The sequence below is a fragment of the Malania oleifera genome, chromosome 4 (genome assembly GCF_029873635.1).
Source record: "Malania oleifera isolate guangnan ecotype guangnan chromosome 4, ASM2987363v1, whole genome shotgun sequence".
NCBI lineage: Eukaryota > Viridiplantae > Streptophyta > Magnoliopsida > Santalales > Ximeniaceae > Malania > Malania oleifera.
This window is the reverse complement of record NC_080420.1, coordinates 1,330,122-1,354,152: the sequence shown is the minus strand read 5'-3', so window position 1 is coordinate 1,354,152 and position 24,031 is coordinate 1,330,122. Positions and strand designations below refer to the sequence as shown.

Here is a 24,031-nt window from a genome sequence, read left to right as displayed (position 1 = left end):
AAAACTTTTCTTTTAATTTTAAGGGTATTCTACAATCACATAACATACGTGACGCACTCCTCCGTTGTACCCGACCTTTTTTAATCCTATGTACTACATCTTCTTCAATTTCCCTTTTAGCTTGTATAATAGATCCAAGATATCTAATCAATGCTATTAATCTCTTGATTATCAAGTTAAATCTTCAATCTATTTTTACTGCTTATATTATTGAAATTGCATTTTATATATTCTATCTTAATCTTACATATCCTAAACCTTTTATACTCTAATGTGACTCTCCAAAGTTCTAGCTTAGATTCCACTCCGCTCCTAGTATCATCAATCAACACGATGTCATCTGCAAACAACATATACCAAGGGATCTCATTTTGGATATTCTTGGTTAGTTTATCAATTACTAAAGTAAAAAGATAAGGACCCAAAGTAGAACCTTGATGTACACCTATTGTGATTGGAAAGTCTCTAGATTCTCCTTTTATAGTCCTAACGCTAGTCACTACCCTAGCATGTGTATCCTTAATGACCTCCGTGTATTTATTGCAAACTCCCTTCTTTTCTAAGATCCAACAAAGAACTTCCCTAGATACTCTATCATACACTTTCTCTAGGTCAATAAAAATCATATGCAAGTCCCTCTTTTCCTAAACTTTTCCATCAAACTTCTTAAAAGATAAATAACTTCTGTTGTTGATCTCCTAGACATACAACTAAATTGATTTTCTGACATCTTCATTTCTAATCTTATTCTATGTTCAATTATCCTTTTCCATAATTTCGTTGTATGACTCATCATCTTAATTCCTCGATAGTTATTATAGTTTTGAATATTGCTTTTGTTTTTGTACAAAGGTACTAATGTACTTTTCCTCCATTTTCTGGCATTTTCTTGGTTTTTATAATAGTGTTGAATAGAATAGTTAACCGAATAAATCCTTTATCCCCTAAACATTTACAAACTTCAATTGGTATTTTATCTGGTCTTATAGATTTCCGACTTTCATCTTTTTTAATGCCATATTCACTTCAAGGACTCTAATTTTGTGAATGAATCTCCTATTTTTAGTCTTCTCCTCATTTATTTCCTCCAAATTCAATCTTTCATTTTGATTTTAATTAAACAACTTATCAAAGTATCTCTACCACCTCTCTTTTATGTCTTTTTCTCTAATTAAGACATTATCATTCTTATCCTTTATACAATATTTATATAACCTAAATCTTTGTATTTTCTTTATCTAGCTCAAGCAAGTTTGTAAATGTCTTTTCCCCTTCTTTTGTATCTACTTTATTATATAAAGTATCACAAGCTCTATTTTTAGCCTCAATAATAGTTTTTTTTTTTTTTTTTTCTCACAACTTTTATTTTTCAAGATTTTCTATATTTCTACAAATTTGCCATATTTAATACCAATTTATTTTTGTCTTGTCTTAATGGAATTTCGGACTTCTTGGTCCCATCTCTAGCTTTCTTTATTACCCAAGTATCTTCCTTTAGACTCTCACCTAAAACCTCTTTTGCGATCCTTACGGTAGAATTTGCCATTTTATTCCAAACAGTATTTGCATCAACCTTATCTCTTACTGTCCAATCACACTCTTTATTCATTTAATCTTTGAATTTTATTATATTACTCCCTTCAAGTTCCATCTTCTAGTTCTCTTGCGTTGATTTATGCTACTCTTCCATTTTTTAATATGTATATCTAATACTAAGACTCTATGTTGTGTAGTCAAACTTTCACTTGGAATAACTTTACAATCCTTACAAGATAGACAATCTCCTTTCTTAGTTAAGAAGAAATCTATTTGGTTTTTATTATGGGTTCTTGAAGGTTATTAAGTATTTTTCTCTTTTTATAAAGCAAGTATTCAATATAAACAAATTGTAAGACACGACAAAATCTAAAATTGTATCACTGGCCTCATTTTTATCTCCATATCCATGGCCTTCATGTATTCTCTTATATCCTATATTATCCCTTCCATTGTGACCATTCAAATAAGTACGTATGAATGTCTTTTTATACATTGGTATCCCTTGTAAAATACTATCCATATTTTCCCAAAATTGTCTTTTAAGATTTTTTGCCAAGCCTATTTGGGGAGCATATGCACTAATGACGTTCACTATCTTCAGGTCTAAAACTATTTTGATTTTAATGATCCTATTCCCTATTTGCTTAATATCTACTACATTATCTTTTAGGTCTTTGTCTACAATAATACTTACCCCATTTTTATGTTTCTCTTTACCAGTGTACCAAAGTTTAAATTTTGATTTTTCAATTTCTCTAGCATTTCATCTCTTGAAGGCAGAGTAAGTTAATTTTCCTTCTAAACATTATTTTCATTAGTTCCATACTTTTTTCCATTAGAGTCCCTATATTCCAAGTTGCTAATCTAATCGTAGTTTCTTATGCTAACTTATTAACCCTCTTCCTTTTATACTGACCCAGTCTATTCCTTTAACTTAGGTGAATTTGGTAAGAATTCATGATAATAAGAACTGACAAAGTTTTATGTTGATTGTTAGCTACTTAACACAACCCTGCTCCTTTATTTGGGCTTGGGACTGGTTGTGTGTACAAAGAATTTTTGTTACATAGGCAAAATACACATTCGTGTGTGTATATATATTTCACATAGACAATTTTCTGAATCACACCCTACAACTAGTAGAAACCACACACACAATAAATATGCATTAAAAAAAAAGATTTTAAGCATACAGTTTTGGGTGTGTATCCAAGGTAGTCTACAATTAAAAAACCATGCAGATGCAATAGTACTTTTTGTAAAATTTTGTATATTCTAGAACTTGCAAATGAAAAACATAAAAACACAAAAATGCATATACTAAACCTACAAATCATAAACACAAAATCTCTACTACTAACCAACTATTGGAAATTTTTTTAATAATAGTAATAAAAAAAGCAATAACAAGAGAGGAGAAGATCTCACCGGTGACTGAAATTAAAACGGAAATGACAACTGCTTGAAAAATACTATAGCAAGTACCTTTTGCTGCAAGAATTTGATGCTGCCAACGAAAAATCAATCGAAGAATATTTAAGCAACAAGGGGTTACAAGAATTATTCAATCTAAATTCAAGATTCAAATCGAAGAATATGTGACGAATCTGCTAGTGTGAGCTGTATGATGGATGAATTTCCACAGGAAAATGGAATGAAGGGAATGAATGATTGAATGGAGATTTACTAAATGTAATAAAAATGGAAATGAAGCTACAGGTTGGCTGGTTCGAGAGAGCTGCTCTCCAAAAGAAACAAAGAAACAAACAGATTCCCAATTTTCTGACTAACCCCCTATTCCCGCTGCCCCCCCAGCTTTATACATAACAACTTGTAACTAACTACTCTGGAATGCCCCATGGGCTTTACTACACTTGGCCTTCATTTGGCCCATTTACACTAAGACAACAATAAAGCAGTAAAATTGATGCTGAAGACTCAAGAGACTTCGACCCAGCGTTCAGCCCCGCTTCCACGTGAGTAACGCTCTCGGCCCATGATGACCTGGCCCACGAAGTGCTCGTTTTGCGAAGAGACGTCTCGCCCGAGCCTCTCAAGCTGCTCAGCATCTTCTGTTCGAGTCCCCCCTATGAAACGCCTCAGCCTGCTCGGTCCACGTACAAAGATCCGAGCTCTTCAGCGAAGAACAGTTCCTTTGTGAAGAGCCGTCCGTTCTTCCCAGCTGAAGAGTCGCCCGTTCGTCCGAGCTGAAGAGCCGTCCGTTCGTCCGAGTTGAAGAGCTGTCCGTTCGTTCGAGCCCCTTAGTCTGCTCGAACCCCCCCCTTTGGCTTGAGTTTTGTAATCTCCCTTCTGGTTGTTTGCTTGCAGGCTCCCGCCCGAGCCACTTCTCCTTTTTGGTCGTCTGTTCGAACTCCCCAACCTTTCTCTGTCTCGACTCGTAGCAATACCCTCCCCTTTTGAGCACCTTGCCCACAAGGTGAGGAAACTTATCCTTCCACTTATGATACCACTTCCATGCATCCTCCTTCTCTTGTCCCTCAGCAACTTCAACAAAAGCTCTCTTCAAAACTTCCCCTGCTCTGACTTCTTCAAACCGGAGCTCAAATAACAACGAAGCCACCTTCTCTTTTTCATCCTTAGCTGTCTTCAAGGCTGCAATTGTTTTCACTTTGATACCTGCTTTAATGTAGAAATTAGTCACCATGGTGGAAGTGCTCCAGTCCATAGAGATGTAAGGTTCACTCTTCATTTCTTCTAGAAGCTTCTCCATGTTCTCAATATCAGATCCTGTCCCATATGAGTTACTGCAAATTCTGTAGCTACAGTTATTGGGAGAGAATCCATTCTTATTCATCCCTGATAGCACGTTAGGAATTTTCTCAAGCATGCCAACCTGTGTGTAGAGACCCATGAGGTTATTGTAAGTGAGATTTGAGGAAATAAATCCCATCTCATCCATTGTTATGCTAGTCTCTGCAATATTAGTTGCAATTATAACCTTTTGTATATCATAAGGGGGCCGTAGAAACACTTTTTCCCGATCTGCAGCAGCTATGGATGACGGTAAAGGAAGAATCCAATCAAAAGATGCCCCACCAAATTGATATGTAGCAGTCAGTCTATCAAGCAACACATAAATTTTCGAGACTCTAGGCAAAAGTATGAGTATGGCACCTTTGGCATCAGTTTCATCAACTCCAAGTAAGCTGGTAAAACAATGGACATCATTTTCAGAGAGAGTATTAGCAAATTCAGGGGGTGTTTCTGTGTTCGGTCTGAACCTTTCAATATCGATCCACTGTTTCTCTGGATTCTCATGAGCACTCTTTAGTAAACCATCAATATTTTTTAACTGCTTTTTCTTTAGATAGATCTCCACTTGAGGGAATCTTTCACGAATGTCATTCATGACATTTTTAAATTTCTTTAAATTTAGACTACCATAGTTGTTCTCATCTACCTTCCTAAATATAGCCCAAATATCTTCCATAAATTTGCGTTGATTTATCGTGGCACAATCACCTAGGGCATATGTGTTTACATAGCCTTCCACTCTCAGCCATTCATCAGTTGCTAAAGCACGCTTGTTAGTCTGGCCATGTTGCTTCAAGAAATCCATTATAATTGGGCGAGCCCCAATGCCAATTGACCAGACTACCATTCCATATGGTACGGATAAAGTTTCACTAGTTCCTCTTTCTTTAGTAGAAATTTCTTTGTCAAATGGATACGATCTCTCTGAAATTTTTCCTCAGCAAAAGCAGTGATTCTTTTGTCAAATATGTTTAAGATATGGTCGCCTGCTTCAAGAAGTGTTATTTTCACAAGATCCTTAAGCGCAGGATACAACTTAGCTAGATCTTTATTTACAAAGCCATGAAGCCCTGTTGCAAACTCCACACCTGTTGGACCACCATCAACAATGATGAAATGCAGAATTCTTTTCCTCTCTTCTTTAGTTGCATTAGGAAGGTTTGCTCTTTCAAAACAATCGATCATAGTCCTAGGGATCCTTTGAGCATCCTCTACTTCCTTCAGGTAGTGGGCATTATCTCTATGATCCTCCAGACCCATGAACAAATACTGCAGATTGCACGGGAAATAAAAGGATATTCCAAGTTGATTGGACACTATATGGGATGCGGCTTTGAATACTTTACACACATAATATCCTCCCACCGCAACATATTTTCTGGATCCATCGATATAAGTGTAGTCTCCAGGGTCAAACACAACAAATTTGTAGTTTACTTGAAGGCATAAATCTTTGTTGTAAGGCTTAATTTTCTGCAGCCTTGTCTGAGGACGGAAATAGGGTCATAATGAAAATTCAGCAGGCAATTATCCTTAAACACCTGGGTTTTCCTACCTAAAGAATGTGTAGCATTTCCATGTGCGTGCATGTGCGCTCTCAGACCGGCGTCCTGGCTAAAACTCCTTTCCGCAGATCTCGCAGAAGTGGATGTGCTCGGCAAGCGACTCCATAGCGTCTAGCTCCACGATCTCGCATTGATTGTCACCGTCCATCTCATCAACTGCCTCCTCGTCGACCACCTCGCCTTTCATCAGAATCTTTGCATCAGGAGCATTGGTTCCAGCGACTAGCTGTTGATTAGCAGGTGCCTTGACTGGATCCGACGGGCTTGGTGCTCCCAGATTTTGAGTGCTGGCGAGTAAAGTTGCGTCGTTGATGATGATTTGGTGAATGGCAGAGATGAGCTCCAAGGACACCATTTGTCTCTGATCGCTGCCGAGCAGGGTGTTGCTGTTGGAATTGTTGGTGGTGAGACTAAGGGGCTGGTTGATCTCCTGCTTGCTAAGCAACTTCATGCTCTCAGAAAGAGCTCCCAACTTTTGAGTCACGGTGATGAGTAGCTTCTGCTGTTCTTCTTGAGTGATTTGCATCTCCTGTTGAGCTTTCTGATGCAATTCTTGTGATCTCTTCAGGGCAGCGATGGACTCCAACATCTGGTTCATGCGAGTTCCCTCTCCCATGGTGGTAGGAGTTTTGCTCTGATACCAATTGTAATGAATCCGCTAGTGTGAGTTGTATGATTGGATGAATTTCCACAGGAAAATGGAATGAAGGGAATGAATGATTGAATGGAGATTTACTAAATGTAATAAAAATGGAAATGAAGCTACAGGTTGGCTGGTTCGAGAGAGCTGCTCTCCAAAAGAAACAAAGAAACAAACAGATTCCCAATTTTCTGACTAACCCCCTATTCCCGTTGGCCCCCCAGCTTTATACATAACAACTTGTAACTAACTACTCTGGAATGCCCCATGGGCTTTACTACACTTGGCCTACATTTGGCCCATTTACACTAAGACAACAATAAAGCAGTAAAATTGATGTTGAAGACTCAAGAGACTTTGACCCAGCGCTCAGCCCCGCTTCCACGTGATTAACGCTCTCGGCCCATGATGACCTGGCCCACGAAGTGCTCATCCTGGGAAGAGACATCCCGCCCGAGCCTCTCAAGCTGCTCAGCATCTTCTGTTCGAGTCCCCCCTGTGAAGCGCCTTAGCCTGCTCGGTCCACGTACAAAGATCCGAGCTCTTCAGCGAAGAACAGCTCCTTTGTGAAGAGCCGTCCATTTGTCCCAGCTGAAGAGTTGCCCGTTCGTCCGAGCTGAAGAGCCGTTTGTTCGTCCGAGCTAAAGAGTCGATCTGTTCGTCTGAGCCCCTTAGTCTGCTCGGACTCCCCCCTTTGGCTTGAGTCTTGTAATCTCCCTTCTGGTCGTCTGCTCGTAGCCTCTTGCCCGAGCCACTTCTCCTCTCTGGTCGTTTGCTCGAACTCCTTGACCTTCCTCTGTCTCGACCTGTAGCAAAATATTGAATAAACAAGATTCCTCAACCCATAGAATCTTTATTGCTTCTTTATGAATTTAGGACTGAAGAAACAAGAATTCTTGGATTTGTTTGGGTCTTTGGGAGAGAAGAAAGGAAAGCAGTTCAGAGACGTGATCTGTTTGGTTGGTGAGAAAACAAAACCAAAAAGAGAGAACATAATAAAAAAAAATGGGAGAAAGAAAAAAGAATAGAAAAGAAAGGAAAATATATATATTTTTTTCAGATCTAAGAAATTTCCAGGTGAAGGGCTGACAAATATTTTTTTTCGGAGACAAATTTCAAAAGAGAACAGAATTTATTGACATGAAGAAAGTGCGAAGTACATGCAATCTTTGTAGCACAGAAGCATACCACACAAACAGTATATATTCAATGCATTCAACTGCTCTAAACAGAAAAATGACTATTTCATAACTGATAGTGTTTTTGGAACCTGGACAATATTTTATTCATGAAAATGTTCTTGGGTTCTCATGAACAGAATTCACCAATGTTTTAATGTTGGTTGAGGAATATTATCGAGCACACAATGCACAAAAGGAAAAAAAACAGTACTATTGAGAAGAAGAAGAATATATTCCCACTATGAAATTTCTTTAAATCCCATTTTAAAAAATTCTTTCTCATGAAATTCTTCAACACCCAGCAGACATTATCCTGGTTTCTCCAAGTGGTACATTCATATGTCAGTTGGTTACCCCCCCCCCCCTGGGGGGGCGTGGGGGTGAGATTGAAGAAGAATAATAGGATTGAATAAGAAGATGCATGCCTGAGAATTGCAGGGTTGATGGCACGCGGGCAACGGTGGCTAGGACCGAAGAACAGTGGAGATGGTGGTAGTTTGGTTCAATGGATTGGGTGTGGCTTACTGGCGTCGGTGCACAGCGGGAGGATGAGTGGCAAATGGAGAAATGGGGTTGCATCAAGAAGAAGAAAAGAAGGAGACAAACAGACCTCACTGTTGAATCTTTCTTGAAGTTTTTCAAGAAGCAGATCAACACAGCACCATGGATGCTGTTACTGTTCAGGAGCTTCAATTAGCAATCAAAAGACCGACTCTTAGATTATCCTTCGGTCTGGGAGAAGATTCGAGAGATAGAATCTGAGTGAGAGCAAAAGAGTCCTCTATAGTCTTATTAGTAAAATATTTAGTAAATTCTATGATGACCTTTGTCCATAGGAAAGTATTGATTAATTTAGATTACAATTATGCTTCATAGTATTAAAGCTTTTTCTTGATTACTATTTGTAGTTTTTTTTTAATTGCCTTTTATGATACTTGTAATGTTCCAATGTTATATGGTGACAACTTTGCTGATTGGAAAGGAACTGTTCTCTTTTCCTTGGGGTGTCTTGATTTGGATTTGGTGCTCCATGTGAATATACCACCCATTCTCATGGATTCAAGCACACCATAGGAAAATACTGATTATGAGTAGTGAGAGTGATATAATTGCTTAAGTTTGATGCTTATAAAGTCAGGCACAAGTAAGAGTATCAGGGGTTCTATTCCTAAATGCTCTGATGCAGTTGATTTTCTGAAAATTATAAAAGAACAACTTGTTTGTTCTGATGAGGCAGCCAGCGCCTTGATGAAAGGGCTTTTGGATAAATCATTACTATTTTAAGGGGGTGCATGAGCACATTATGGAAAGGAGGGACACTGCTGCTCAAGTCAACTCCTTAGAGGTGGAGATATTTGAGTAGTTCTTGTCCGAAGAGGAGATACTAAAACATGAGAAGCATGAAAAGTGCTTATTTGGCTATCAAGTTCAGGGAAAATGCCCAGAAGGGTAAGAATGATTCATATGAGAAGAAAGAAGGAAAAATATCAATGAAGTGAAATGACAACAAATGTTTCTTCTACAAGAAAATGGGACACATGAAGAAAGATTGCCCTATTACCCAATATGGCTCGTAAATGAAGGTAAACTCATCTCTTTAGCGTGTCGTGAATCTCTTTTTGTTGATGCTCCTATCAATACATGGTGGATTGATTTTGGTATACAATCCTTATTGTAAATACCATGTAGGTCTTTTTAAACCCAAGGAAGCCGAGAGGAAATGAGAAGGGCATCTATTCGGGAAATTAGATGTGATCTCAAGTTGAAACTATGGGGACTTTTAAATTGATTTTGAAATCTGGATCTATTTTAGATTTGGAAAATGTCTTTTATGTTCCATTTTTTCTTGAAATTTAATTTCAATTTCGAGACTTGTTCGTTCTAGTTATGGTTTTCTTTTTGAAGGAATAACTATTAGTATCTGGAAAAAATAAAAAATTTTTTTGATAGTGGAACATTAATTGATGGTTTCTACAAAATTGATTCATACCCCACTTTTGAGCTCAACTATTTGATAATGCATGTCAATGTTGGTACTAAAAGGAGCATGATTGATGAGAATTCCTTTGTTTTGTGGCATAGGAGATTGTGACACATCTCCATTGAAAGGATTAAAAAATTACTAAAAGATGGAGTTCTAAAGGCGCTTGATTTTTATTTTTTATTTTTTATTTTTTTGGTACTTGTGTGGACTGCATCAAGGGAAAGGGAACCAATAAGTCTACTAAAGGTGCCAAGAGGAGCTTAGAAATTTTAGAGATCATACACACTAATATCTATGGTTCGTTGATACTCTGCCTAAATGGTCAAAGACATTTCATCTCATTCATTGATGACCATACATTTTATGTATCTCTATCTTTTATGAGATAAGGCTAAAGCACTAGATGCTTTCAATACCTACAAGGCAGAAGTAGAGAAACAAAAGGAAAAAAATAAAAATAAAGTTGAGTTCAAATAAAGGCGGGGAGTACTATGGAAGGTACACAAAAAAGGGACAAATGTTTGGTCCATTTGCAAGGTTCCTTATGGAGGAGGGTATTGTGGCTCAACATGTGATACTTGCTTCACCACCACAAAATGGTGTATTAGAAAGAAGGAACAATACACTTAAGTATATGGTAAGAGTAATTTTAATCTTCCATAATCCCCATGGACTGAAACTTTAAATATTGCAGTGTATATTTTAAACAAGATTCCATTCTAAGGTTGTCTCTTAAGACACCTTTTGAACAATGGAATGGGTGGAAACCTAGTTTAAATTATTCACACATATGGGGTCATCTTGTTGAGGAAAGGATTTATAATCGTCAAATTAAGAAATTAGACCCTAGAACAACTAGGGGACATTTCATTGGTTATGTAGTAGACTCGAAGGGATTCAAGTTTTACTGTCCTTCACAAATTCCAGGAATAGTTAGAGGCAAGATATGCCAAATTTCTTGAGGATCTTGTTTCTAGTTCAAGCAGTTTTCCTCATATGTTACAATTTGAGGTAACACAAAAATCATTTGAGTTGCATTTAAGTACAATAAATTTGATTGTTGTTCAAGATCCTTATATGTTACAAGTTGAGGAAATACAAGTATCATTTGAGTTGCTTTTAAGTACAAGAAATTTGATTGTTGTTCAAGAGAATCAATTAAATATCAGTGAACTACAGCCAATTTAGGAACCAATTCAATAAATAGAAAACCCACATGAAGAACGTGAATTAAGGGGGTTCTCATGAATAAGGAAACCAACAATTTCTGTGACTTTATTGTATACCTTCAAGAGCTTGATTTTGATATTTTGCCTAAGGGTGATTCTTGGTCGTTTTCACAAGTTATGAGTAGCGAAAACTCCACATTATAATTTGATGCCATGAAGGAAGAGTTGGAATCTATGGCTAAAAATTAGGTTTGGGATCTCATTGAATTACCAAAAAATCTGTAGTTTGTTGGTTGCAAATGGGTTTATAGAACCAAAAGAAATTCTTCTGATAATGTAGAACGATATAAAGTTAGACTTGTGGTCACAATCAGAAAGAAGGCATTGATTACCATAACACTTTTTCACCAGTGTTTAGAAAAAATTCTTCTAGGATCATCGTGGCGGTTCATTTTTTTTTTAGATTGTAACGATCTTTTGTACAAGTTTCTCTCAAATAAAGTGGCAATCAACTTCAATATGTTTTTTCTGCTCGTGGAAGACCGGAGTGAAGGCAATATGAATAGCAGCTCAATTGTCAAACATTAACTACATAGGCTAAGAATGTGGATAACGTAGTTCTTTCAACATGATCTTCACCAAACAAGCTCACATGTAGTGTGCATCATGTCAACAGAACAGCATACAGCAAAGCAAAAGATTTCTTTCCTTACTTCAACCCACATTTATTTCCTTATATTTCAATTCATTATTTTGTACAGTTAGTATATATTTAGTTTACATGTGTAGGGCTTGACAAATTATAGTTTACTTGTATAGGGCTAGAATCATGCTAGACCTTATTTACTTTCCATGTATAGCATTCTTGTAAAGTCTATATATAATATACATAACTCAAGGCCAATTCATTCGGCCATTCACAAAATATTTGACATGGTATCAGAGCCAGCCGACTGCTAGGTTTTCTTTTCCCCTTCGATTTTTGTCTTCTCAGTTTCGTGGCTGTTGGGGTTTTGTTTTCTCTTCTGGAATTTTTTCTCTGTTCTTTCAGTACTTCTGTGGCTGCGTGGCTGTCAGCACAACAGATTTCTGGGTTGCAATTTATTCCTCCAATCTATGTCCTTGTGATTCCCGGCAAGCATGCAACAATTTTCTATTGCTGTTTGTGACTTTTGGCAAGAAGGCACAGCAGGTTTCTGGTTTGCCACTTATTTCTCCAGTTTCTATTACTGTTTGTGACTCTCGGCAAGCAGGCTTGTGACTTTCAGCAAGCAGGCACAGTAGGTTTTTGGTTTGCCACTTATTTCTCCAGTTTCTGTTGCTGTTTGTGACTTTTGGCAAGCAGGCAACAACTTTCTGTTGCTGTTTCTAGCACAAATCTTCTTGGCACAGCAGGTTTTTGGTTCAAGATTTAATTTTAGTGCAGTTTTCTGGTTCAAGGTTTAATTTTTTAGTGCAAGGAGGTTGTTCTTGGTTTTTCTTTGTACCTGCGTTGTTTATTTTGGGCTTCTAGATTTTTTGGTGGTCTGTTTCTTTCGGCATAGTATGTTTTTTTGGGGCTTCTTGATTTTCTCTGTTATTTAGCATGGACTTCGCTCCTGTGTGTGTCAAGTTTACGGGCAACAATTATTCTACGTGGGCTTTTTCGTTTGAACTTTTCCTGAAGGGAAATGATCTTTGGGGTCATATTGATGGCACAGATTGTGCACCCAATCCTGATAAATCCATGGAGTCTGCAACTTGTCCTTCATGGGCTGTGCTTGATGCTCGCATTATCTCTTGGCTTCTTGGCTCGGTTAAGCCACAAATCGTCCCCAACTTGCGACCTTATCGCACCGCTCAATCCATGTGAACTTATTTAAAAACAGTATATCATCAAGATAATGGTGCCCGTCATTTTCAGTTAGAGCATGCGATTGCCATGTTTCAACATGACAATCGTTCCATCCAAGACTATTATTTGGGGTTTCAAACTCTTTGGAATGAATATTCTGATCTGAAAACTGCGGATGTTCCTATGACTTCTCTTCCCATTATTCAACGTCTTCACGAGACTAGTCATCGTGATCGTTTCTTATGAAACTCCGCCCTGAGTATGAATATGTTCGCTCGTCTATGCTAAATCGCTCTCTTGTTCCTTCTCTGGATATTTGTTTTGGTGAGTTACTTCGTGAAAAACAACAACTTAGTATTAAGTTACTCTGACACAATCTCATGGTTGTTCTGGATCTGTCCCTGTGGCTTATGCTGCTCAACGACGAGGACCGCCTGCGCATTTTAGCAGTTTGCAGTGTTTTTGCTGGAAAGAATTTGGACATATCACTGCTAATTGTTCCAAAAAATTCTGCTCTTGTTGCAAGAAGAAGGGTCACATTACCAAAGAATGTCGTATCCAACTGCATAATCGTTAGGCCTTGCAATTCCAAACTTCTGTTAGTGTACCCCCTACAGTGACGATTGTGGCTCCCGACTCTTCTTTAGGTGACTTCTCAATTCCCGCACCTCCTCTAGCGAATTAGTGCACAGCCTAAATGGTGCAATAGATGCAAATTTCGGCATTATCAGCAATGGGGCTCCAAGGTAACAATTCTACTAATCTCTAGTATGTGGACTCGGGTGCCTCGAATCACATGACGAATAATCCCACAACCTTGTGTCATGTTTGGCTCTACGTTGGTCAATTTGCTATTCAGATTGCCAATGGTAATTCTTTGCCAATTGCTACTGTCGGAGATGCCTTTTCTAAGTTCACTAATGTGTTTCTTGCTCCTCAGCTTTCCACAAATCTTATTTCTGTTGGTTATAGTTGATAACAATTGTGCTGTTAATTTTTCTGGTAATGGTTGTGTTGTGCAGGACCAGGTAATGGGGGAACCGATCGCGAAAGTGGGGCACTTTTTTCCACTACTTTTTCCTGTTTCAACACGTTCTCCAGTTTCTTCCATTAAGTATTTTTCTTGTAATAATGTTTGAGATCTTAGTATGGTGTGGCATCGTTGTTTAGGCCATCCCAATGCTTAGATCTTATCTCATTTATTGAACTCTGGTTTACTTGGTAATAAAGAACATTCTTCTTTATCTCTTGAGTGTGCCTCTTGCAAACTTGGTAAAAGCAAAACTTCCCTTCCCTTTGCATGTTAGTAGAGCTTCTCAGTGTTTTGAGCTTATCCATAGTGATGTTTGGGGACCTTCCCCAGTTACTTCACATTAATTTAAATACTATGTGACTTTCATTGATGGTCATAGCAGATTTACTTGAGTCTACTTTCTTCGCTCTAAATTTGAGGTTTTTCGTACTTTCATTGAGTTTTTAGCCCATGTTGACAATCAATTTTCTGCTTCTATTAAGACATTACGCACAGATTCTGATGGTGTATACAGATTCTGATGGTGTATATGTGTCTACTATGTTTCAGGCACTTTTGGCTTCTAAAGACAATATTCATCAATGTTCATGTCCTGCTACTCCCCAACAGAATGGAGTAGCCAAATGGAAAAATCATCGTCTACTAGATGTGGTTTGTACTCTTTTGCTGGAATCCTCTGTTCCATCATTGTTCTGGGTTGAGGCTTTGAAAACTGCTACTTACTTGCTTAATTGTTTACCTTCTCAACTCCTACTCATGGAGTCTCCCTATTTCTGTTTATTTGCTAAGCAACCTAGTTACGATAATCTCCGTACCTTTGGTTGTGTATGTTTTGTTCATTTACCTCCTTATGAGAGACAAAAATTATTGCCTCAACCTATTCGATGTGCATTCTTGGGATACAATGTGTGTCAAAAGGGGTTTGTTTGCTATGATCCTACATTACATCGTACACTCAGTTATAGGAATGTTATTTTCTTTGAAAATCAACATTTCTTTCCTGTGTCCTTTGTACCCTCCTCTCCTACTGTGATTCTCCTCTCCTTTGAGGAGCAGTTCTCTGATCCTCATCTAGTCAGTTCTCATTTTAAACCAGGTGTTGTGTATATGTGGCGCCCCCGTCCACAGTCTCTTCCAGTAGCCCATCCAATATCTGATCCTACCACGCTCTAGATTCAATCAGTTGCAGCACCTCCAGAGCCTTTGGTACGTCGCTCTTCTCGAGTGTTTGTACCCTCAGACAGGTATGTGTTTCCTTCTTCAAGTTCTGGTAACTCTGTTTTAGCTCTTACTGCTACATTGTCCAATTTAGATATTCTCATTTCCTACTCACACGCTGCCAAGCATGATTATTGGCGGCAAGCTATGCAGGGAGAAATTGTCGCTCAAGATGCCAATCAACCTGAGACATTGAGCCTTGTCCTCCCACCATTGTTCCTCTGGGTTGTAAATGGATTTTCTTAGTCAAGGTCCGATTTGATGGAATTCTGGATTGTTACAAAGCTTGCCTTGTTGCACTGGGGAATAATCAGGAATATGGTGTCAAGTTTGAAGAGGCCTTTGCTCCTGTGGCTAAGATTACTATTGTTCGTACGAGTCTGGCTATTGCTGCTTCCAGTGAGTGGCCACTACATCAGATGGATGTCAAGAATACTTTTCTTCGTGGGGATCTTAAAGAGTGTATTTATATGAAGCAACCCTCGGTGTAAGCTTTGTCGTTCTCTTTATGGTCTCAAACAAGCTCTGAGGGCCTGGTTTGATAAATTCTGCAACACTTTATTATAATTTTCATTCAAGCAGAGCAAGTATGACACTTAATTGTTTCCTTGGAGATCAGACGTGGGTATTGTTGTTCTTTTGTTTTATCTTGATGATATTGTGATTATTGGTTCCGATTCTGCTTTACTTGCTCAGTTGAAGACTCATCTCTTAGAGTCCTTTCATATGAAAGATCTTGGGTCTCTCACATATTTTCTTGGTCTTGAGGTGCATTGTAGTCCTTCTGGTATTTCACTCAATCAACATAAGTATGCTAGTGACTTGGTGGCTACAGCTGGCCTTCAGGAGGGTACTTCTGTTGATACTCCCATGGAATTAAATGTCAAGCTTCGCAAAGAGGAGGGTGGCTTACTAGAAGTTGGTGGGTAGCCCTGTTTATCTCACCATTACTAGACCGGACATTTCTTTTGTTGTACAGCAAGTTAGCCAGTTTCTTCAAACTCCTCGTCATCTTCATTTGGTTGCTGCTGTTAGGATCATACGCTATGTTGAGGGCACTTCTGCCCGTGGTTTATAAGCCTTGTAGGCAATTCTACTCGCCTTGCTGCTTGTAGCAATGCTGATTGGGCTGGTTGTGCGGATACACGTCGCTCCATCACTGGTTGGTGTGTGTTATTAGGTGATGCATTGATCTCTTGGAAGAGTAAGAAGAAAGACAGGGTTTCTAAGTCATCGACAAAATTTGAATACCGGGCGATGTCTTTTGCTTGTTCTGGAATTATATGGCTTCGAGGTTTGCTTGCTGAGCTAGATTTTTTTGAGATCGATCCTACACCTCTACATGACGATAATACGAGTGCTATCTAGATCAAGGCCAATCTTGTCTATCATGAGTGCATGAAGCATATTGAAGTTGATTGTCACTCTATCCGTGAAGCATTTGAAGCTCGTGTTATCACTCTTCCACATATTTTCATTGAATTACAAATTGCTGATATCTTCACCAAGGCTCTCCCTTGTCATCGACATTGCTTCCTAAGTAGTAAATTGATGCTTGTTGATAAACCCGCATCAATTTGAGGGGGCTATCAATGGAATAACAAACAACAAGCAAAATATTTCTTTCTGTACTTCTACAACATTTATTTCCTTGTATTTCAATTTATTATTTTGTACATTTAGCATATATTTAGTTTACATGTATAGGGCTTGACAAATTATAGTTTAATTGTATGGGGCTAGAATCATGCTAGACCTTATTTACTTTCCATGTAATAGCATTCTTGTAAAGTCTATATATAATACATAGAACTCAAGGCCAATTCGTTCGGCCATTTACAAAATATTTGACACATCACAGGCCTGTATTTTGATTTAGGACTTGACCTGACCACCATAGTTTGTTTCTTACTTTTCCATGACATCAAATTACCATAAAAAAGATATAGTAGCCGGTTGTGGATCTTCGGTCTGAAGGCGATCCGGCCCAATATACATCTGTATATCCCTGAATATGAATGTGGATCCGATCCGGATATAAGAGACCTCTCCTTGGTGCACCTTTGAGATATCTAAAAATGTGAATTATAACATCTTTGATCCCAGTGACTTTTTCTCGGGGAATCTTGATACTGACTCACAACACTTGTTGCGAAGGATATATCTGGTTGAGTGAGTAAAAGATAATTTGACTTTTCAACAAGTCTTCGATACTGTTTTGGGTTACGCAACAAATCACCCATATCTTGCAGTAACTTACTATTGGGATCCATGGGTGTATCAGCTGGTTTGGATCCCAACAACCCCATCTCATATAAAAGATCAAGAACATACTTCCTATACAAGACAGTTCTTGTACAAGATCTCGATACTTCTATACTTAAGAAGAATTACTTCAATGGTCCCAAATCCTTTGTCTTAAACTTAGTCTGCAGGAAATCCTTTAGGCTTTGAATACCTTGATCATCATCACCAATAATTAACATATCATCCACATACACTATAAGTAGAATCCTTTTGAATGGAGAATGGCGATAAAATACATAATGATCTACTGCACACTGTTGAAGGGCAAACTCGAATTCTACCATATCGAAGCGACCAGACTATGCCCTTGGAGATTGTTTTAAACCATATAGTGATTTATTGAGTTGACTCACTAAGATTGACTCCCTTTGAGCAAATAAACCCAGGTGGTTGCTCTATATGGACCTCCTCTTGAAGATCACCATTTAGGAAAACACTCTTCATGTCTAACTAGTGTAGAGGCCAATGATAGGTGGTGGCTAGGGAGATGAACAAACGTATTGATGTGAGTTTGGCTATAGGGGGGAATGTATCTGAATAGTCCAGGCCATACACTTGAGTATATCCCTTAGAAACAAGGCGAGCCTTCATTCGAGCCAAGGAACCATCTGGATTAACCTTTATTGTGTACACCCAACAACAATAAGCTGTAGACTTATCAAGAGGAAGACGTACTAAGTTCCAAGTGTCATAATCCTTTTGAGGAGCATCTATTCTATCATTGCATTCCTCCACTCAGAGTGGGACATGGCTTTAGAAATAGATTTTGGTAGAGCAAGGAAAGACAAAGTACTAACAGAATAGTAATGAGGGTGACAAGAAATTATAACAAACTAAATTAGAGATTGGATGTTGGAACAATTATGTTTACCTTTTTGAACTGCAATGGGCGGACCAACATCTTAGGAAATAGGATGATGGTACGAGGGAACTGAAGGCGTAGAAGTGGAAGCTAGAGGAGGCTCTCCTCCCTTAAGTCGACGTGTGTATACCTACAAATTGGGATGACCCTAGGGATGAGAAGGACCCAAACTAGATAAAGATTTTGGAGGATTGGGCACAAATATTAGGTTAGGAGCTAGAAGACAAGACAGAGGAAGGGACCCATTAAGGTTAGCAAAACTCAAGGAATCAGAATAGTATGGTGTGGACTCAAAAAAGGTGAAATCAGCAAAGACAAAGAATTGATGTTAAGTAGGGCTATACATCGATATCCCTTTTGAGTATAAGAATACCCTTGAAAAATGCATTTGATAGTGTGGGGATCCAACCTATTTGTTTATGCAGTTAATTGATGGACAACCAAATATACGAGGAAGGGAGAACAAAGGAGCCTTAGGAAGATAACTAAATATGGGATTTTACCACCGAGGAGAGAGGATGACAGTTTATTAATGAGAGAGCAAGCAGTGAGCACATCATTACAAAAAACTTCGGGGACATTCATTTGATACAATGGGGTACGAATGACTTTGAGAATATGTTTCCATTTTGCAACTCCATTTTGTTGTGGGGTGTGGGCACAAGAAGACTAATGGATCACAATAGAATTGGTCATATAGGTACTGAATTGGGTACTGAAGTACTCATTAGCATTATCACTAAGAAGTATCTTGACTAGCATATCAAATTAAGTCTTTATTTGAGAACAAAAGACAAAAAATATTAAACAACTCAGAACAATCTTTCATTAAATGCAACCTAGTCATCCTAGAGTAGTCATCAACAAATGTAACAAAGTTCTGAAACCCCAATTTTATTGTGACACAAGTTGGACCTTAGACATAAGAACGCACGAACATGAGAGGACTATCTGCCCGTTTGTTATCTCAGGATGAAAAGGGAACTCGATGATGTTTTGTCAATTGACATGACTCGCATTTAAGACTAGACATAGAGCTCAAGGTAGGAACTAGCTGTTTTAATTTGTTGAAGGACGGATGGCCAAGGCGAGAATGGATTTGAAGTGGTATAGTAGCGGCTGTGTAGGCAATGGGAGAAGAGGGCGAATCAAAGTAGTAGAGTCCACAAGCCTCACGTCCGCATCTGGTACCGATTGCATTCCTTGTCTTCAGATCTTGAATAATCATAGAATCAGGAAAGAAGGTTATAGAGCAATTCAGTGCGTTTGTAAGCTTACTATTTAACATAAAATTGAAAAGGGGCTTAGGAATGTATAAAACAGAAGAAAGAAAGATGAGGGAGTAGGATTTACTATTTCTATCCCTTTAATTGTAATTGTGGACTCATCAGCAAGGGTAACTTGAGGTAGATTTTTAGGATATTGGAGGGTAGAAAAGAAGTTGGTTAATCCTGTCACATGGTCAGTAGCAGCAGAGTCGATAATCCAAGGACTAGTGGAAGAGATATTAGATGACATACAAACTGTAGGATTACCCTTTTGAGCAAAAAATGCAATGTGATGAGATGCTTGTTGGGATGTTTGATACTGTAAGAAACTTGAATACTCTTCCTCCGAGATAGTTATAGTATGCTGATCACCTGAACATATGCCTGACGATCGAATTACACTTGTAATTTTTGAGGATGCGATCCCAACACACACACACAACCTCAATACAACAGCAATCAGCATTACACTATGAACAAAATGCTCTTGGGATTCTAAAAAGTGAACTTTTGTTTGAAACAACCACAAGTGAATTTTTAGACCAACTGAACCAAACACAAACGAGTCAACTGTTGATTCAACCACTCGCCAACAGCTGGACATAGCACTGCCACAACCCTACAAAATCAATGTATAAATGCTGCCTTTGCTCCAAGAGACTTGATCACTTCCTCAAGAAACAAACATGCAGTACCAAACAGCCTCTATACTGTAGAACATCTGAAGTACACAGCGAAAAACATCCTCCTGGAATTCATGAACACCATTCCAACACACAATGTTCGACAACTGGAGCAAACCACCACAAGCATGCAATGAACAAGAAAGATAAAAAGCTAATGAACACATAAATATCACTGTTTTAGGCCTCAATGAACTCTATAATTATTGACCAACATCTTTAGGCATTAGCAAGCAATCATTCCCAGAATGCAGCACATGAACACCTAAATAAGGTGATACGTTTGGACAAAAAAGATGACAGGCAACTTGGTATTATGCGGCGAGGAAGGATTCAAGCTATTGGGGAGGAAATTGGAGCAAAATGACTGCTAAAAAATGTCTCACGTTTCAGCACGTGGGTTTGGCACTGTTGGCATTTTGCTGGTGCCTAGGGGCGCATGGAGGATCTTTTGACTGAAATTTTGAGGGCTAGAAGATTGGCAGGTTCTGTGGCTTGCTATGTGGTTAGTTTTGCAAAATATGAGGTATTTCTTCAGGTGTAGAAGAGGGCAGCTGCATGCAGTTTTTTCTGGCAACTGTTGAAGCTTCTCCTGGACTTTGGTGATACTGATGACCCTTGTACTGCAACACATTGCGTGGTAGTATGATGTTTAAGGTTTGATTTAGTGGCAATCATAAAATTAGGGTTTAGGTCGAATCTTGCTCTGATACCATATGGAATAATTGGGTAAAATGGAAGACCTTCCATCGGTGATAGGTCTCCCTCTATTTATAATATAATGTCAAGTACAATGCCAATGACCATAATACTCTTACCAACTCACACTTATTAACATAACTCTAGCACATAATAATAACACTAAATGACTTAATAATCACTAACAATGACAAATCGATTGCTGCATTTTTATTTAAGAATAAGGGTGGAAGCCGCAACAAACATATTGACATAAAATTCCTTACTGTTAGAGATCATGTCAAGAAGTTTAAATTGGATGTCCAACATATTAGTTGTGAATTAATGATCACTAATCCCATGACTAAAGGATTGCAGAACAAATGATATAGAGATCATGTCATATAGGGCTTGTTAGTTCAATTTGTATTTAAATTTGCTTCTTCACTTCTATTTCTGACTTTATTTTTGAAATAAAGTACATTTTTATGTATAACATACGGAGTATGTCATAAATAAAGGATCCTAAATGGCTTATAAGAAGTTCATTCATCTTATCTTATAGAGTGCTCTTTTAAAGGACAACCATCATGATTCACGTATTGAATTTTTTATTTGAGTGGGAGTTTTTCATGGCTAAAGTTACTCCAGAAATTATAATTTTCAGGTTAATACTTTATCACATTATACTGTGTCCTTGGTTGTGCCTAGTGGGCCAAGTGCGAGAATGTAAACATTCTAAAAGAGAATTAGTGTGGCTCCATTATCACGCACATCTAGACTGGACAATATTTATCTTAGGAAGAGTATTAGCTATCTAGGTGATAATTAAAGAGTATTATCATATTCTTATTTTATGAAAATAGTTATCCTATTTCTACTATCAAATAAACTTTTTTGATGGTAGGAAGAGTTGGGAGTAGGGAGTATAATAGGGTTTCTGGCCTAGTTTATAAATAACTTGTGATCACCATCAGTTGTAGGCATCCAGTTTTGACAAAAGACATTATTAAGTTACTTTTAGATTTAGAGTGATACTGTACTTTTGCTTGAGCAACTATGGCTGGAGATGTTTTTATAATTCATTGTAATTTCTTAAATAAGTTTATTGAATGAACGAGTACCCTAACACATCTAACACAACAGCATTTCAGTTAGAATCCTGAACACAGTTGGTAAAATAATAAGCTAGACAATTACACCCTTGATAAATTAAGGAATAAATGCATGTGATAAGCTAGACAGTAGGAAAATAATAACATTGTTTGAGTTAAATTAGGTGAACCTAGACATTATTTTTTAATGGTATTGACAGCATAGAAAATATAATTCATTTAACTGATGCACCGGCACTCAACGCGTGGTGGTGGTGGATGGGTGTTGCAGAGGTGCTGCCTTGATGAATATTTAGATGTTGCCCACTTAAGTGCCTGTTAATTGGTCTTTATTTTGCCTGGATGCCCATTGGAGAGCAAAGCATAAGCGGCAGAAAAAAATACGTCCCTCAGGATTTAAATAAAAACTTGTTGAATGAACGTGTGTCCAGCGAGTCTATCTGATACAGCATTACATTATGGTTCAGTTTTGTATCTAGCCTCTTCTGCTTAGGGGGAACACGTATTTTTTATTTTTTTAATATTGCTCAGTTATTCAGTTTTTATTGCGTAATAGCATTTGACAGTTTATCATCATCAGTCAGAATTATTAAGTGACAATATATATATATATATATTTGTTTTTGTACAGCCCGAGCCGGAGTTTCGGCCTCCCATGTCTGAAGTAGTGCAAGCACTGGTTCGGTTAATGCAAAGGGCTACTGTGGTCCAAAGGCGTCCTAGTGATGAATCGGGATTTTTGCACAGAACTCCGGATCACGAGGCAGGCGACACGTCATTTTAAGTGTCTTAGCCTCGTCAAAGTAAAATAAAATTAGTGACACATGCAAAGGTCGACAGTGAAGGACGTGATTGAGGTGATCAAGTTGAGATCGGAGTGATACTGTAATTATGTTCTATACGTGTATCTGGATGTGTTGTTACTCTCTTTTGTATTCTGAAGCTTCATTCAATATTTCATGGTGATCAAGAAATTTCCTGCATAATAATTAATTGTCTGATTCAACGAAGCTCATTTAAAAGTAGCATAATATTTATATACCATGGCAACTACGAGAATTGCTTCTGGCGTCAGTTTCGTTAGTATTTCTATGGCACAGCTCAGATCATTTTGTTTTTTGTTTTTGGTTTTTTGTTTTTATCAGCAAGTTCAGATCATCTAGTGTCTGGATTATTTATAGCTTTACATGAGTTTGGTACAGGGCATGAACTGGAATGGATGCGATGGGGGAAAATGTAGGGCTCTCTGGCTGCTGGCTGTAGAAAATAGTTTTTATTTTTAATTTTGAAAATTTTAAAATATTATAAAAATTTGAACTTTTAAACATTTTTTGAGATTTATATAAAAAATGTAGAAAATAAAGAGTTTGTATAAATATGTAAAATGAATTTTATTTTTATTTTTAGATTTTAAAATAACTATACAAATAATTTATTTTTTAATACTTAAATTTTTATATAAGATAATATTTGAAAATTTAGTTTTGAATGGATTTTAGAAGAAATTTTATACACAATTCATGCATAAAAATATAAGATTTGAATTTCATGCTCTAAAAAGATATTGAGGAGATAGTTTTTATTTTTTTAAGAAATCTAATAAATATCAAAGAGGTGTTTTTTGTTTTTTCAAAGGTGATATTTTTTAATTATTAAAAAAATGTATAAATAAAATTAAAAATGTTGTGCAAAGTATCAATGCTTAGTAGAGAATTTGAAACGGATTGTACAATGCAGTAACCAATGATGAACAATACAGAAATAATCAATCACACAAATAATAGAGGAAACAAATAAACAATGACACGAGAATACGTGGTTCGGTAATGTGCCTACATTCACGGGAGCAAGCGGCTGAATTTTCATTGTCAATCATCAAACAAGGCTTACAATAATGTCTATATGCATACCCTATACGTGCAAAAGACTTAGGAAGTTCCCCAAGTGCCTTTGTAGCAATTCTCGAAGGAAAATTCTTCGAAATTCCTAACCTATTGATCTTCCCGATTCAAAATTTAAAATCATTGCCAAACTAGATCGTCGACGGTTTTAGCTAATCGTTAATAGTTTGGATTGAAACCGTTGACGATTTATTCCCGAGCGTAAATCGTCGATGTAATCGTTGACCAAACAGTTGACTGTTTCCTCCTATAACTCAACTTATTTTTTCACCATGCTTT

At 37.6% G+C, this 24,031-nt stretch overlaps 1 protein-coding gene across 2 annotated transcripts in view; it reads left to right on the top strand.

Annotated features, from left to right (window-relative positions):
• The window catches only part of LOC131153335 (protein STRUBBELIG-RECEPTOR FAMILY 8), a 56,288-nt gene extending 33,427 nt beyond the window's left edge, over nucleotides 1–22,861 (top strand). For both annotated transcript variants that reach the window (XM_058105568.1, XM_058105566.1), the window contains exon 16: nucleotides 22,483–22,861. In XM_058105568.1, the coding sequence (XP_057961551.1) occupies nucleotides 22,483–22,635 (153 nt within the window). In that variant the 3' untranslated portion in view covers nucleotides 22,636–22,861. The remainder of the gene's footprint in view (nucleotides 1–22,482) is intronic.
• The last annotated feature ends 1,170 nt before the right edge of the window (nucleotides 22,862–24,031 follow it).